We start from the raw sequence: 16,909 nt of genomic DNA, 5'->3' as shown, positions 1-16,909 counted from the left end.
CATCCTACTCCATCACACTTTATTGTACATTCAATACTGCCTAAGTGCATAGCATAGCCCCTTCTCAATGAAATAGACCTCATCTAATTGCGCAATAATTGTTGTGTAAGCTGCATTCACAATAATGAATATGCAATCGGTTGAAATGTATACCCCCTATTACACTTATAAATAGCTGATCATTGGTACAGATCTTCAAGTACTGAGTCATACTGTACTCTACTTACCCCCCAGTCTATTTTGCTGGCCTCTAGCTACAAAGTACACACTGCCTAGTGCTAGTCCAGTCATTCAGGCCCTGCAGTCTTCATGTACAGCAACAGTCAAAAGTTTTGACACACCTACTCATTCAAGGGTTTTTCTTTATTTTTGCTATTTTTTACATTGTAGAATAATAGTGAAGACATCAAACTATGAAATAACACATATGGAATCATGTAGTAACCAAAAAAAAATTAAAATATATTTTAGATTATTCAAAGTAGCCACCCTTTGCCTTGATGACAGCTTTGCACACTGTTGGCATTCTCTCAACCAGCTTCATGAGGAATGCTTTTCCAACAGTCTTGAAGGAGTTCCCACATATGCTGACCACTTGTTGGCTGCTTTTCCTTCACTCTGCGGTCCAACTCATCCCAAACAATCTCAATTGGGTTGAGGTCGGGTGATTGTAGAGGGCAGGTCATCTGATGCAGCACTCCATCACTCTCCTTCTTTGTCAAATAGCCCTTACACAGCCTGGAGGTGTGTTTTGGGTTATTGTCCTGTTGAAAAACAAATCATAGTCCCACTCAGCGCAAACCAGATGGGATGGCATATCGCTGCAGAATGCTGTGGTAGCCATGCTGGTTAAGTGTGCCTGGAATTCTAAATAAATCACCAACAGTGTTACCAGCAAAGCACCCACACACCATCACACCTCCTCCTCCATGCTTCACGGTGGGAACCACACGTTCAGCTACTCTGCGTCTCACATAGACAAGGCGGTTGGATCCAAAAATCTCAAATTTAGACTCATCAGACCAAAGGACACATTTCCACCAGTCTAATGTCCATTGCACGTGTTTCTCGGCCCAAGCAAGTCTCTTCTCCTTATTGGTGTCCTTTACTAGAGGTTTATTTGCAGCAATTCAACCATGAAGGCCTGATTCACGCAGTCTCCTCTGAACAGCTGACGTTGAGATGTGTCTGTTAACTCTGGGTCTTCCTTTCCTGTGGCGGTCCTCATGAGAGCCAGTTTCATCATAGTGCTTAATGGTTTTTGCGACTGCACTTGAAGAAACTTTCAAAGTTCTTGAAATTGTCCATATTGACTGACCTTCATTTCTTAAAGTAATGATGCACTGTCGTTTCTCTTTGCTTATTTGAGCTGTTCTTCCCATAATATGGACTATTTTACCAAATAGGGCTATCTTCTGTATACCACCCCTACCTTGTCACAACACAACTGATTGTCTCAAACGCATTAAGAAGGAACGAAATTCCACAAATTAACTTTTAAGAAGGCACACCTGTTAATTGAAATGCATTCCAGGTGACTACCTCATGAACCTGGTTGAGAGAATGCCAAGAGTGTGCAAAGCTGTCATCAAGGCAAAGGGTGGCTACTTTGAAGAATCTCAAATATAAAATATATTCTGATTTGTTTAACACTTTTCTGGTTACTACATGATTCCATATGTGTTATTTCATAGTTTTGATGTCTTCACTATTATTCTACAATGTAGAAAATAGTCAAAATAAATAAAAACCCTTGAATGAGTAGGTGTGTCCAAACTAATGACTGGTACTGTACTTTATGGTGAATGCTATTGGTAAAATATGCTAAACTTACAGATTGGAGACAGCAGGTGACCTCAATGAAACAGGCCATGGAAGATGGAATGGTGGTTAAACACGAGCAATGTATCTCTTGTTGCATTAATTATTGAGGTGGTTGTTCCTCACTCTGGTAGATTAGCGGTCTGCTGATCAGTGGCTGCCCTGCCTGGGGTCATCTGAGGTCCTGTATGGTTACTGTCTGCCTGTAGACTTGTCCTAACATATAGCCTACAGGGACCCAGTCTGAACCCAGTGAGCAAAATTGGTTGAAAGACATTTTTCCAATGTCTTTTCAACGTCTTTTCAACAAAAAATACGTATTTTCAATGTATTTTCAACATATTGTACTCATAGGGAAGGCACTGGGTCATATAAGGTCTAGTGCTCATTGCTCAATGTAATGTATATAGTGTATATGTGTAACTGGGTCGGTCACAGGAGCAGCTAGTGAGTGAACATGCTGAAGTGAGTTTTACTCATAGCGCCTTGATGTTGAGCCAATCAGTTATAGCTCCTTTCAGTGAATCTGACTTCACCCAATAAACAAGCTCTTTGAAGTGTGTGGCATAGTACTTCCAACTCTTTCAACAATCTTAAGAAAATTAGTTTAGACTCTTTGGCTTCATAGCTCAATATTTCCCAGAGCCACTGTGTAGGTTGAGCTAAACAGCTCTATAACCATTCATATCTTATTTTTTATACTGGTTTAAAGGAGCAGTCCATGGTTGCTTTGTAGTGTAGTTATGGTGAGACCTGCACAGAAATGTGCTGTTAACACAGACCAATGAGATTAGATGGAGATCTATGGTGAACTAAACCTAAAGACGGAGAACGTTGCAGAGATCTGTATAAACATAATGCAATCCCTTGTTCAATTTGCAGTGGGGTTACTGTGGGATTCTCAGGGTGGGAAAACTTTTGTTAGTCTTTAGAAAAGGAACAGGCTTTGCTTATTTGTGAATGGAGGGATTAGTTTGAACACTTCACCCCAAGGAGGGCCATGATCCAATCTGGTTGCCTAGAGACATGTTTTTGTCTGTTGAGCCACTTCCTCTGTGTTCCCTGCCTTAGTTGGACTATTGACTGGCTGTTAAATGCTCCCATGTCATGTTCTGATCTGATGTCTGATCTGATAAACGGTGGACGTTTAATTAAACTACCAGGCTGATCTTCTCTTCCCTGTTCCTGGCTAGAAATGGCAGGAAAAATATTTTGATTAAATGTCTTGTTTCTTGGCACCTCTTTTTCAGATTGGAACTCTGGAATGAGTTTAGTTATGTGTACACTGTCTAAAGTTTACTGAGAGAAACTAAACTGAAGTTAAATCATCTTTCTCTGTGGAATGTCTGCAAGGCCCCTCCCCTGTGTGACTCAATAGAGGCACAAAGCTCAGTCAGCCATCCAGCCTTTGAGGAATACCATTGATTACATGGTGTTTACCACATTGAGGACCTAGGGTCAAGAGGTCAGAAGACCAAATCCCATTCCCTTTGTCTGGTTAAGGGTGAGAAAGCAGGGGGCAGTGGGGGCAGTGGGGGCAGTGGGGGCAGTGGGGGCAGTGGCATGCCTACTGGAGATCGTGTTTTCTCATAGAAAGGCTGCTCTGCACTAAGGAGCAAAGCCTACTGGAAAAGGCTGGTGTGAAAGCAAGTGTTTTTGTGTGAAAGTTAACAGGGTGCTCTGGTGCAGGTAGTCATCAAATTAATGAATGTCTGCATATATACATACTGTATGTGCTGCACCACTGACTCTGTCACTTTTATCTACTGCTTTTATTAAAGGGACTATTTGTATTGGTGCTTCTGTTATTTTCTTTCAATGAAGTTGACTTGTTACTGGCAACTACTGTATTACTTAAGGTGTTGTCACTGTGGATGTGGGACTGTTAAGCGTTTCACATTATTTTCATGGCAGTGGGATGAGAGGGTATTTACTGAGCATCTAGAAGCAGGAAATGACAAGTAGAACAAGAATGAATCCATACCGTGTAATGGTTTAATGCTCAAAATAGGCAGAATGCAGACTTATGGGAATGGTCATTAAATGGCCATTTTAAGAATGAAGGAATGAGAAGAATGGAGGAATGATACTGAGTGAGAACATTTTCTGAGGAAAACATTTAATCACACAGAAGTCCATAAGTAACTTATGGTACTGGATCATTTGAGGTCCCCTCCAGCATGTTGGAGGCTAGGAGTAGAAGAGTAGAGAGCACTCCCCCTGCTGGTTGCATTGAGATTTAATAGCTTGACACATTTTTCTTAGATTATTTTTCATTTAGTACCACCGGTCAAGCATCACAGAATGGATTCTGCAGTTCCTAAAGGTATTTTTACTTTTTAGGATACATGTTTATTTAGCCTAGATTGTTGGTGCATTCCACTCAAGAGGTAGCTCTGCTTCTTTAGAAACAATCAGAAACTAAAGAAAGTAGATAGTCAGCTGGACAGTGAGACATAACAGAGAAGCTTTCCTGTCTAGTCAGGGTTGGGGGCAGTACAGGGATGATATTTTGTCCATCGGTAAAACATTGTGATCCGTGGGTGAGAAAAGCCCTGATCATTAGGCTACTACACAAAGCCTGGAAGTGTATGAGTTGCATGAGGAGCCTATGACTAATGGACCTGGCCATTGAGGGTCTGAACCACATTGTGTTTCTATTGTGAAGATAGATGGCCACTGGAATAAAGCTAGTGGACAGGTGCAGTGCATTCCAGTAGGCTCTCTTTCTGCTGCATTGTATGGAGTGGAGAACATCTCTCATCTTCTCTCTTCTTTGTTAATGAGTATAAATAATGCTAAATTATCCTAGTGCAGTTTAGGGCAAATCACAGCAAGCTTATAGCCTACTTTAATTCCATAAAGTCCTATGATCAATATCTAATAACTAGAGAGAAAATAAAAATAACACTGATGCATGTAGTCTTAGAAATATTCTGAATATTAGTGACACATTTCATCCTATAAATTAGGGCTGATGTAAACTAGGCCTTTCATGTTGTGTATTCCCAGTCGTTTGTGAAGAGTACCACGTGTAATGTGAGGCACTAAGATAATGACTGACTCACTCAGAGTAGGTTATGTGGTGGTTCAATAAATGAAGGGTATCTGGGAATCATCATGACTAAAATAAAAGGCATGTGGATTGCAGGAAAACGGTAAACAATAGAGAGATAATATGATTTATTGCTGAAATTGTTGGAATTATTGACTATAAATATCCTTGTCTGTTAACTTGATTGAACTCCGAACACTGTCTAACAATCTCCTCTCTTAGTATGAGTGTGGTGTATCTCTTTCCCTGCACTAATTCCGATTTAATTGCCAGTTGCCTCAAGGCACTTCAATAACAGTAACAAATGATTTGATTTAGTGGACCTCATCAGACTGCATTTTAAATGCAACTCAGCTACCCCACTTGAATTCCAATGAAACACTGGTATAGCCTCCTGTTTACTAATGATCCACCGCTGGAGATCCGAGTCGTGAGCAATGGAACCTGCTTTGTAAATGATCCCAAACCCGAGCAGACAGAGAAATACCGACATCATAACCTAACATTTACCACCTCTCTGCAGGACTCATACATTATTATCAGTGGAATTGATTACCCGATGAACTGATGATTAAGTCCTACCTCACATTTTGATTTTCATGAGAGGGATAAGCAGAGGGGTCATTGAATAGTGTAAGAACAAGTAAGAACCCTGTATATTGTGAGTGTATTTAATGGTGGTTCTTTACAGATCCTGTGTGAGTAAAACTAGCCTGTGTTTCCCTATCTGTATTCTACTCCACTCTCAGTGCAACAGGAGAGCAACCCCAAAGTGATGCCAGGTCACACACGGGATTAAAAGGATTGTGTTTTTCCCGCAGTCCTGCCTTTAATGGGTTGATATCGCTACTTAACATTCAGCACATAGCTCATAGTGTAGGCATCGTTCAGGGTGGAGCTGCTATCAGCCTCTCTCTGTGAACAGACACAGAGGACTTCAGAGGCTGCTGGAGCAGAGGCTTGATGGGGATTGAGGAGAATAATTCCTCTTTTAACATCCCATAAGGAGAAGGCATTGATTATATGATTGACAGTTCTAGCATCCTGTTTATTGTGTAAAAAAACCCTCTAAAAAACAATGACTTCCAAGTCAACGTCAATCAGAAAGGTGTATAAAGTAAAACTGAATGTATTTCACGCCTGTCAAGGGGGTTAGTTTAGGTAGAAACACTTTGCTCTTAGAAAGAAGCATTCTCCTCAGAACACTCAGAGGAGTCTCAGGCTCAGAGTTGAGTGACCCAGTTTTCCCACTGACTGTATGTTTGGTCCTGAAATAACTGTGTCTCTTTCTCTGTGTGGTCTCCAGGGACAGACATGGCAGTGTTCTGTCTGCTGTGTGCCAAGCGGTTCCAGACCCAGAAGGCTCTGCAGCAGCACATGGAGGTCCATGCAGGGATGCACAGCTACGTCTGCAGCCACTGTGACCACCCCTTCCCCAGCCACACCACCCTCAAACGCCACCTGCGCTCACACACAGGTAAGGACTGAATCTGTGCCCATTGTCGTCTTCATCATCATCACCACCACTGTTTTCATCATCATCATCATCATCATCATCATCATCATCATCTTCATCATCACCACCACTGTTTTCATCAACATCATCATCTTAATATAATAAATAATAATAATAATATGCCATTTAGCAGACGCTTTTATCCAACGCGACTTACAGTCATGCGTGCATAATTTTTTTTGTGTATGGGTGGTCCCGGTGATCAAACACACTACCTTGGCATTACAAGCGCCGTGCTCTACCAGCTGAGCTACAGAGGACCACATCATCATCTTCACTGTTTTCATCATCATCATCATCACTATCACCATCATCATCATCATCACTGTCATATCCGTCAACATCATCGCCTACATTAACACACAATCTAAAGCTGCAATGAGATCAATTCCCATAAACCTCAATCCTTTCATCTTTAAGTACCTTGAACTACTACTTCTGTCTTGGCACTAGACTGAAGTAGCATAAGACCAGAGTTTTTCAATTTCAGGCTACAGTCAGTTTCACTAAATTTATCATGTTTACATTCACTTAACGTTAATTAACTCCGCGATGATTCACTTTCCTGATGACAGCAATGCTTCGTTATGGCCAGTGTTATGTTTGAGGCTATTTTATCCGGTTTATGTTTTTATGTTCTTAGACACAGCCTTCTAGGCCCCTGCCATTCATGCCTGTCAGTTCTACTGCAGTTCTCCCCAAATGACAGCGAAAATCGAAATAAATATCTAAAGAACAGCCAATGTCTGTGTTTTCCTCTGAGAGTTAGTCACTGGTTCCCTAAGGAGAGAGAGAGAGAGAGAGAGAGAGAGAGAGAGAGAGAGAGAGAGAGAGAGAGAGAGAGAGAGAGAGAGAGAGAGAGAGAGAGAGAGAGAGAGAGAGAGAGAGAGAGAGAGAGAGAGAGAGAGAGAGAGAGAGAAAGAGAGAGAGAGAAGAGAGAGAGATATTTACTGAAAGGATGCCCCCTTCTTCTGATCCACGTCTAGATTGAACAAAAACATAATTGATGAGTGGAGTTTGGCCATCATGTGTATCTTGTCTATACCACAGTCTTCTTCGTAGTATCATTGTGTAAATGTCATGTGTCTTGTAGCATGGGGGGCTTTGTGAAGCATCAGGCTATAATGAGCAGTGCAGTGTATTGTCCCACTTGGCTGTTGCTGTGGACACTGAGCTAATGAGACACATAGGTCATTGCAGATGACTCAAAGCCACAGCCTCAGAGGGAGATGGATCAGCTATGGAGAGCACCACCTGTCTGGAGGACTTATATTAGCTGTTAGCAGGCAGCCGGAGGGAGTATCCTCACATGTCATAACATTCATATATACAGTATATTATATTAAATTATTATTATCACATGTCATAACATTCATATATACAGTATATTATATTAAATTATTATTATCACATGTCATAACATTATTATATACAGTATATTATATTATTATTATATATATATCTGAACGCACATGATTTTTTACAGCCTTATATGCAAAAGGTTCTGTTTTTATTGACCTGTACAACTGTACATTTATCATATGCAAGTATTAGTCACTATAAAGTAACCCTTTTGATACCATTTGCTGAAGAGCGGAGGCTTACCTGAACCGTTTGATACTGTTTAGCATTATGACACCTGTAATGATGTGTATCCAACCTTTACCCAGCCTGTGTCTAACCTGTGTCTCCAGGTGACCACCCGTTTGAGTGTGAGTTTTGTGGGAGCTGTTTCCGGGACGATGGCATGTTGAGGGGACACAAACGCATCCACACAGGAGAGAAGCCTTATGAGTGTAACGGCTGTGGCAAAAGGTTCAGCCTCAAGCACCAGCTGGAGACCCACTACCGCGTACACACAGGTTAGAGAGCAGTGTCTGGTCGTAATAACAACATACTCCCACGTCAGATTGTTTTGTGTTCATGACAGCATACACACAGGTCAAACCAATGTGTGTTAGATAGTACATTTTACATTTTAGTCATTTAGCAGATGCTCTTATCCAGAGTGACTTACAGTTAGTGAGTGCATACATTTTTTTTCTCAAAATAGTACCACTGGTTTTAGCATATAGTCAAGAAAGGTTTCACGAGTATGCTGTTGTACTCCTATAGGTGAGAAGCCATTTGAGTGCAAGATCTGTCACCAGCGATCCAGGGACTACTCTGCCATGATCAAGCACCTGCGCACCCACAATGGAGCGTCGCCCTACCAGTGTACCATCTGCCAGGACTTCTGCCCCAGCCTGGCAGCCATGCAGAAACACATGAAGAGCCACAGACCCGAGGATGTGCCCCCGGACTGGAGAATAGAGAAGACCTACCTGTACGTATGCTACGTCTGAGCAGGACTTGGACACTAAGACACACTATCCTATGTGTGGGCAGGTTTTTCATCTTATTCTTTCCTCTAAAGAAAAGTAAGTTGATCAGTTCTGTGGTTTGATTGGTTTTATCACAAATTGTTTCAATGATCTGTCATTACATTAAACATGCATATGTGTTGAAGGTTAAAATACTACTGGTCAGGTTACCACAGCAGTGAAAGAGTGTTGCACTAGAAAGGATATTGAGTTCTATCTGCTGTGACTGTGATTGTGAGACCTAGAACCAAACTTCTCTGGTAGAATTGCAGTACTATTTCCACCCTTACTACGTAGATTGGTTGAGATAAACAAACATTTCCTGGCTTATTATTTCCTGTGACATTTCCTGTTATAGATTTTTTTGGGGTGTTGTTGGTTTTCTGCATGTTTACTTGAATGGTCTCCATAGGCTTGATTTAATTTGTGTCTTATTTTTCCAGTGTGCATATTACACATATGATTTCCCCTACCTGTCAGTTAATCTGTCTGCTCATGCTGATTGACAAGCATTAAGGTGTAACAGGTTTTGCTATTTATGTCATGCATCGATTTTGTTACCAAATAGGTTATTATTACCCAACCTCAAGGCCGTTTATTTTGATATTAGAATAAGTGCTACCTCTTCTATCTTCAACTTTTGCACAGAGGCAATAGCACATCCTAGAAGAGTTTTTTTCATTGTGTTTTCATCCATCATCCGTGGCTTTACCTTCAAATGTCCTTTTATATTGGTGAAGCGCTTTGAAATGTTCTGCGAATTAATTCATGGAATTGATTCAGACGGTTGCCTATTGGGTGGAAAAAAAGATTTGAAAGCCTTCAAAGTGACTTTTGTGTGAATCATTTTTTTATCTGTAGAATTATAGCAGTCTGTTAAATCACAGAATTCAATTTTTTTCTAAGTGATGAAAATAATGAAAATGTGACTAAAAGTGTTGTCTTTTTTACTAAATATGAAAATTGATTCTGTAAAGTTAAATCACTAAAAGCAGGTTATCGTCAGTTGTGATGTCTGTTGCTGTAATTACAAAATGTAATTGTATCTTATTCCTAGACGAGAGCCAAATGAGGGCTTCTCTGATTTTAAAATGTTGTATTTTTGTATTACAGTGATCTGCAATTTGTTTACATTTGTTTTGATTTAAGAAACATATTTTCTTGTGTGTTTTGTAAGTCTCTGGAGTCTGATTTTAGTAAGAGCCCTCCCTGTGCCTCTTTTGTAAATGGAGAATAGATCTGCTGAATACATGAATACAGTACATGTTTGTTGTATTGACCGTTGTTGTTCCTGGGTGTTTGTTTATTGTCAGGTGAAGAACTGATTTTCACTGCCATGCCATAGTAGACCCTAAACATGTCTAAACATTGTAATTTGAAACAAGATACTTCTAACAACTATGGGATTATGCCCCAGGCACCTCAAGCCTCAAAGCAAAGTTTACGAGTGAGATTTTCTTTTTAAATGTTCTATCATGTCAAAGTAAAATTTGGATTGTAAATTTATCTAATGGGAAGAAATGCACAGAAGACACAGAATACATAGTGGTATTGTTAATAATCTTTATAAAGCTAGACGTTGGGCATATATGGGTCTATCTAACACAATGGCCTTCTAGAACAAACAGCCAACACTCAATGCCATGAAAACAATTAAAAGCACCAACTAATCTTCTATGTACTACTATTCTATTCTAGAATACACATGCACTATAAGGATCTTAGGATTTCCGTGGTGGACCAAAACTAACAGAGCTCTTTCAAAAAAGGTTTTTCTTTGATCGTTCTATGTTTTAACAAAGCAAAAGTCGTTTTATTTGGTGTGTGTACTAGAAGGATGTGATGATCATCATTTAGGTAGATATTATGTAAATGTTTGTCTACCTCAGTACCAGTTCAGTCAGTGCTTGTCCTGGTGTCCAATCAGGGTTGTTCTTCTTGCCATGTGTGTTAAATCATTTTGCATTACAGCTTTGTAACACTGTGTGTACAAGTGTTTTCTCAGTGTGGATTCAGGCACAGCTCTCTTTACGCATCAGTGTTTTGTGGCATGGTGAAAAAAGACTAAAATAGGAAGTATTTTACAATGCAGGTCTGTATTGTGTCATCAGTCAAGTAAAGTGAGTTCTTACTGTCAGTTTTTTTTTTGCATACTATTCACATGCACTACAGGAAAATGTTCAGTGTTTGAAGTTGTTATAAAAGATCAAAATGCAAATTGTATGTAGTTCTGTCCTTGAGCTGTTCTTGTCTATTCATGTTCTGTATTATGTCATTTTTCATGTTTTGTGTGGACCCCAGGAAGAGTAGCTACTGCGATCGCAACAGCTAATGGGGATCCTAATAAAATACCAAAAAAATCCATGAAGGTTGTGTTAATAATAATAATAATAATAATAATAATACATTTTATTTGCGCCTTTCAAAATACCCCAATGACACTTACAGTAAAACATAAAATAGCAAAAATAAACGTGACAATACAAAACAGTTGTGTTTTCCTGTCTCACTGTATGCAGCTGAAGTCATGACAGGCAGTTTGGTGACCCTTAGTGGCACGATGCCAGACTAACAGCTGTGTGGGTTTGTCTAGCTGCTACAGATGAGGGAAGGGAAAAGTCACTGCCTCTCTGCCCTCCCTCCCTCTACTCTACCACACCACTAAGCAGAATGGCACCCATACACTAACTGCACCTAGTCAATAACAAGAGGGAATTCTTCATCACAGGAACAACCTTTGTTTAAATGTACTTGTTTGTATGTTTATTTGTGGGTTTGGGATGTGTTGGTATAGACCATAGCATTGCTGTGTTTCCATTTGTATTGTGTTTTTCGATTCAGTAATTTAGAATGACATTTTTTTTACCTAGAGGGGATATGCTGAAAACAGTTTATCCACCAGCAGAGCATAGTGACAACACACAATGACTTGGACGTAGTAAAGAAGATCCTAGTTTGTTTGCAATGATGGAATAGTCCACTAGTGTATTACAACTGTGCTGACACAGAACTATCCTGTCCTGTTTATGTAGTTGATGAGGATGAGATCCACCAAATGTAATGGAGCCATTTTGAAAAGTTAAAAGGTGGGCTAAATTTAGTTACACATGTGTAACTAAATCTCCTGAAATCCATGGTCATGATCTGTAGACGAGCAGATTGATTAAGAGCTGGTGCTAATGTAATCTCCTCTGTTTAATTAGTGTGAGCATGGTGGGCAGCACATTACACACCATCTGGACTGGAGACTGACAGGAGACTGACTGGAGACTGACAGGAGACCGACTGGAGACTGACTGGAGACTGACTGGAGACTGACTGGAGACTGACTGGAGCAGCAGCCCTGCTCTTATCCACCCTCTCCATCATTAGTCTTTACAACAAGACACAAACAGGGACGTCAACTCTAGCTCTATGCTCTCAGACTGGATACAAGTGTCACCCTAGATACAATGAAAAACTATTATTGTAAACAGGATTTTTTTACCTGCACAGGTGATAAACTTTTTTCTAGTTTGTCTTGTTGACAGTATAAACGGTGGACACTCCTGTCAGGTTGTCTCGGGTTCTTTCTCTCTCTCAGGTGTTGGTGACTGGCCTATGGTCCACAGAAGGTGATTCCAGCCATGCTCTCCACGGTGATCTCCAACAGCTGTTCACTCTATGAGGACTATGGCAACTATGGACCTCCCCCGTACCCCAGGAAGAACATCAGACCCAGAGCTTCACTTCGACACAACCCATATAACCCATGCAGGCCATACCTGAGGAGGGTCAGTATAACGTCTCAATATTCACTGCAAAGATGACTGGTTTATTATTGTATTGTTATCAACATCTTCACTGTTCGATTTCAGATGACACCTTACTGTCTTGATGCCTTGACTGCAGGGGTCACGAGAGTATCTTTAGCCGATCCCAAGAAAATCTCCAGGGCGACCAGTAGGGGTCAGTATGTCACCATGCCTGTTCGCCATCCTCTCCGAGACTGGGGCTAGGCATGGGGCAGCCCCGGCCCAACACCAGACAAAGCCCACTGCCGGTCAGTCAGAGGATCATCCAATCACAGCACAAAGCAAGGCAGACCAGGAGTGCTGGGAGCTGCTCCAGTTATGACACACGCTCCTGGTTTAAGAAAGGCTCTAGTAAACCTGGTAAAGGGAAGAAAACACAGAAAAAGGCCACATCTCCTTATTCCAAGAGTACAGGAGACATAAGACATAAGACACAAGAGTTCCAGTTCTAATGGTCGCCAGCAATATCACTACTTCACCAAGGATGGCATGTGTCGCGGCTCATCCTACAGCTCCAAGAACAAGATGTGTGACCTGATAGGCACCCTGGTGGATCTGAAGTACAGCTGGATGCTGTTTGTCTTCACCCTGTGCTACATTGTCACCTGGACAGCCTTCGCAGAGCTCTACTTCCTGGATGCCTGGCTGCGTGGTGATATGGAACACATACAAGACCCGCAATGGCAGCCATGTTTTGAGAAACTGAACAGTTTCCATTCGGCCCTCTCTGTTTCCATGGACAGCCAAATCATAAATGGCTACGGCTCTAGAGTGGCCTCAGCCAACTGCATGGACGGGCTGGTTCTCATGATGGCACAGTCCATAATTTAATCAGTGTTTTAGACGCTCTGATGCTGGGCTGCATCCTGGCCAAGCTAGCCAAGCCTAAGAGGAGGCTGCCCACTCTGTTGTTCAGTCAGCACTGTGTGGTCTCTGAGAGGGATAACAGGCTGTGCCTGATGTTCAACGTCAGGACACTGAAAGAGACTCACATGCTGGTGGCAGAGATAAGAGCCAAGCTGATCAAATCTCACCATACCAAAGAGGGAGAGTTCATCCTGTTGGAGCAGAGAGAGCTGACTCTGGGGATGGGGCCAGATGGAGACAGGCTGTTCATAGTGGAGCCCAAGACCGTGGAGCATGTCATTGATGAACACAATCCTCTCTGGGGCATCAGCGCTGACTCTTTAAAGTGGGAGACCTTTGAAATCGTGGTCATGGTGGACGGAGCCGTCCAAGACGCAGGTTTGTACTGAGAGGTGGGGAAATCTGGAGTTGTAATAAAATATATGTTTGGGCTATTTCAATCAGTACAAAAAGGACACTTCAAATTAATGGTTGTGAATTATTGATATGTTATCATTATCAAAACATTAATATAGTTAAATTGAAAGGGACCTACAGTATCCTTAATGCCTGGATCGGACAGCAGATGTATATAATATAATCTTAGATTCACTTGACTGTAAATATGTATTTATTCTCAGGCACAGCCTTCCATGTGAGGACGTCCTACACTGAAGATGAGATTCTTTGGGGACAGCACTTTAAGTCATACAAGCCACTAGACATTTTAGTCATTTAGCAGATGCTCTTATCCAGAGCGACTTACAGGAGCAATTAGGGTTAAGTGCCTTGCTCAAGGGCACATCGACAGATTTCTCACCTAGTCGGCTCGGGGATTAGAACCAGCAACCTTTCGGTTACTGGCACAACGCTCTTAACCACTAAGCTACCTTCCGCCCCAAGAGGGAGATTGGGTCCAATCACAAGACTTCTGATAAAACCTAAAAGGTCCAGACTGCCACACACAGTGACAGAGAGATGGCAGTGAGACAAAGACATGAGAGATCCCCTGGACACAACACAGACTCTGTCCCCTCCAACATGTCTACAAACAAAGTACAGTGGGGGAAAAAAGTATTTAGTCAGCCACCAATTGTGCAAGTTCTCCCACTTAAAAAGATGAGAGAGGCCTGTAATTTTCATCATAGGTACACGTCAACTATGACAGACAAAATGAGAGAGAAAAAATCCAGAAAATCACATTGTAGGATTTTTTATGAATTTATTTGCAAATTATGGTGGAAAATAAGTATTTGGTCAATAACAAAAGTTTCTCAATACTTTGTTATATACCCTTTGTTGGCAATGACACAGGTCAAACTTTTTCTGTAAGTCTTCACAAGGTTTTCACACACTGTTGCTGGTATTTTGGCCCATTCCTCCATGCAGATCTCCTCTAGAGCAGTGATGTTTTGGGGCTGTCGCTGGGCAACACAGACTTTCAATTCCCTCCAAAGATTTTCAATGGGGTTGAGATCTGGAGACTGGCTAGGCCACTCCAGGACCTTGAAATGCTTCTTACGAAGCCACTCCTTCGTTGCCCGGGCGGTGTGTTTGGGATCATTGTCATGCTGAAAGACCCAGCCACGTTTCATCTTCAATGCCCTTGCTGATGGAAGGAGGTTTTCACTCAAAATCTCACGATACATGGCCCCATTCATTCTTTCCTTTACACGGATCAGTCGTCCTGGTCCCTTTGCAGAAAAACAGCCCCAAAGCATGATGTTTCCACCCCCATGCTTCACAGTAGGTATGGTGTTCTTTGGATGCAACTCAGCATTCTTTGTCCTCCAAACACGACGAGTTGAGTTTTTACCAAAAAGTTCTATTTTGGTTTCATCTGACCATATGACATTCTCCCAATCCTCTTCTGGATCATCCAAATGCACTCTAGCAAACTTCAGACGGGCCTGGACATGTACTGGCTTAAGCAGGGGGACACGTCTTGCACTGCAGGATTTGAGTCCCTGGCGGCATAGTGTGTTACTGATGGTAGGCTTTGTTACTTTGGTCCCAGCTCTCTGCAGGTCATTCACTAGGTCCCCCGTGTGGTTCTGGGATTTTTGCTCACCGTTCTTGTGATCATTTTGACCCCACGGGGTGAGATCTTGCGTGGAGCCCCAGATCGAGGGAGATTATCAGTGGTCTTGTATGTCTTCCATTTCCTAATAATTGCTCCCACAGTTGATTTCTTCAAACCAAGCTGCTTACCTATTGCAGATTCAGTCTTCCCAGCCTGGTGCAGGTCTACAATTTTGTTTCTGGTGTCCTTTGACAGCTCTTTGGTCTTGGCCATAGTGGAGTTTGGAGTGTGACTGTTTGAGGTTGTGGACAGGTGTCTTTTATACTGATAACAAGTTCAAACAGGTGCCATTAATACAGGTAACGAGTGGAGGACAGAGGAGCCTCTTAAAGAAGAAGTTACAGGTCTGTGAGAGCCAGAAATCTTGCTTGTTTGTAGGTGACCAAATACTTATTTTCCACCATAATTTGCAAATAAATAAATTAAAAATCCTACAATGTGATTTTCTGGAGAAAAAAATTCTCAATTTGTCTGTCATAGTTGACATGTACCTATGATGAAAATTACAGGCCTCTCTCATCTTTTTAAGTGGGAGAACTTGCACAATTGGTGGCTGACTAAATACTTTTTTTCCCCACTGTACATTACCAGTATTTATCTGATGAAATGTTACTGTGCAACTCAGTCACTAATAACAATGGCACAGGAACTAGGAAACTTAGTAAGAATGAGTTCTTTATATAAATATGGACGTTAGACAAGTCGGCATAGAAGTGTTAATCAAAGTTGATGAAATCAAGACACACTGTACATATCCTCCAGAATGTTTATACAATGTGAACAAATTAATGATAACCAATATCTAAAGCTGCCATTTATATTTCTCATTTATCAAACTTTCTGAATACTTCAAGTTTGTTAGCGTGAGCAGTGAGCACATCATGCCTTGTGCTAGGCAAGCACTTTTGTGATATACAGTTACAATTATGCTGATTGAATGAGTTCTTTGGTATCTCACTGCCCATACATCAAGCTCTCCCAATTAAGATTTCAATGATGTGTGTAATTTAATGATTGTATTGTGGGGTGCCAATTTCATAAATGGAAGACCGAACGGACAGTCGCACATGACAAGACAAATGAATGTCAGTATTACTGTCTCGTCACCAGCAATGGGGACATCTCATTTACATACCATCATAGACTCATTTTTATTTTATTTTTTTACGCGGTAGATCAGCTTTAACATTGCAGATAGATTGTGGCTTCCATCAGTGTAATTGTCTGCATCATTTCCAATCCACCGTATATATTTTTTGTAAATATATACTGTAAACCAATGCGCATTCCTAGTCTGCATGTCAGCACACAGTATTAGTCTGCCACGTCCACCTCAGGTCACAGTGTTCAGACAGGCAGAAAGACAGACAGACAGACTTCTTAGAGTGGGTTTGACTTGTACATCCTTTCATCTGACAGTGGTCAGATGAG

At 41.3% G+C, this 16,909-nt stretch overlaps 1 protein-coding gene across 1 annotated transcript in view; it reads left to right on the top strand.

Moving 5' to 3' along the window:
- Positions 1 to 10,030, top strand: part of LOC121567987 (zinc finger and BTB domain-containing protein 16-A-like) — a 60,502-nt gene extending 50,472 nt beyond the window's left edge. Inside the window, exons 5-7 of the mRNA XM_041878428.2 lie at positions 6,183 to 6,353; positions 8,087 to 8,254; positions 8,508 to 10,030. Coding sequence (XP_041734362.1) covers positions 6,183 to 6,353; positions 8,087 to 8,254; positions 8,508 to 8,737 — 569 coding nt within the window. The 3' untranslated portion in view covers positions 8,738 to 10,030. The remainder of the gene's footprint in view (positions 1 to 6,182; positions 6,354 to 8,086; positions 8,255 to 8,507) is intronic.
- The last annotated feature ends 6,879 nt before the right edge of the window (positions 10,031 to 16,909 follow it).

The sequence above is a fragment of the Coregonus clupeaformis genome, chromosome 6 (assembly GCF_020615455.1).
Source record: "Coregonus clupeaformis isolate EN_2021a chromosome 6, ASM2061545v1, whole genome shotgun sequence".
NCBI classification, from domain to species: Eukaryota; Metazoa; Chordata; class Actinopteri; order Salmoniformes; family Salmonidae; genus Coregonus; species Coregonus clupeaformis.
Note: the sequence above shows the minus strand (reverse complement) of the source record. Positions and strands in the feature narration are given on the sequence as shown.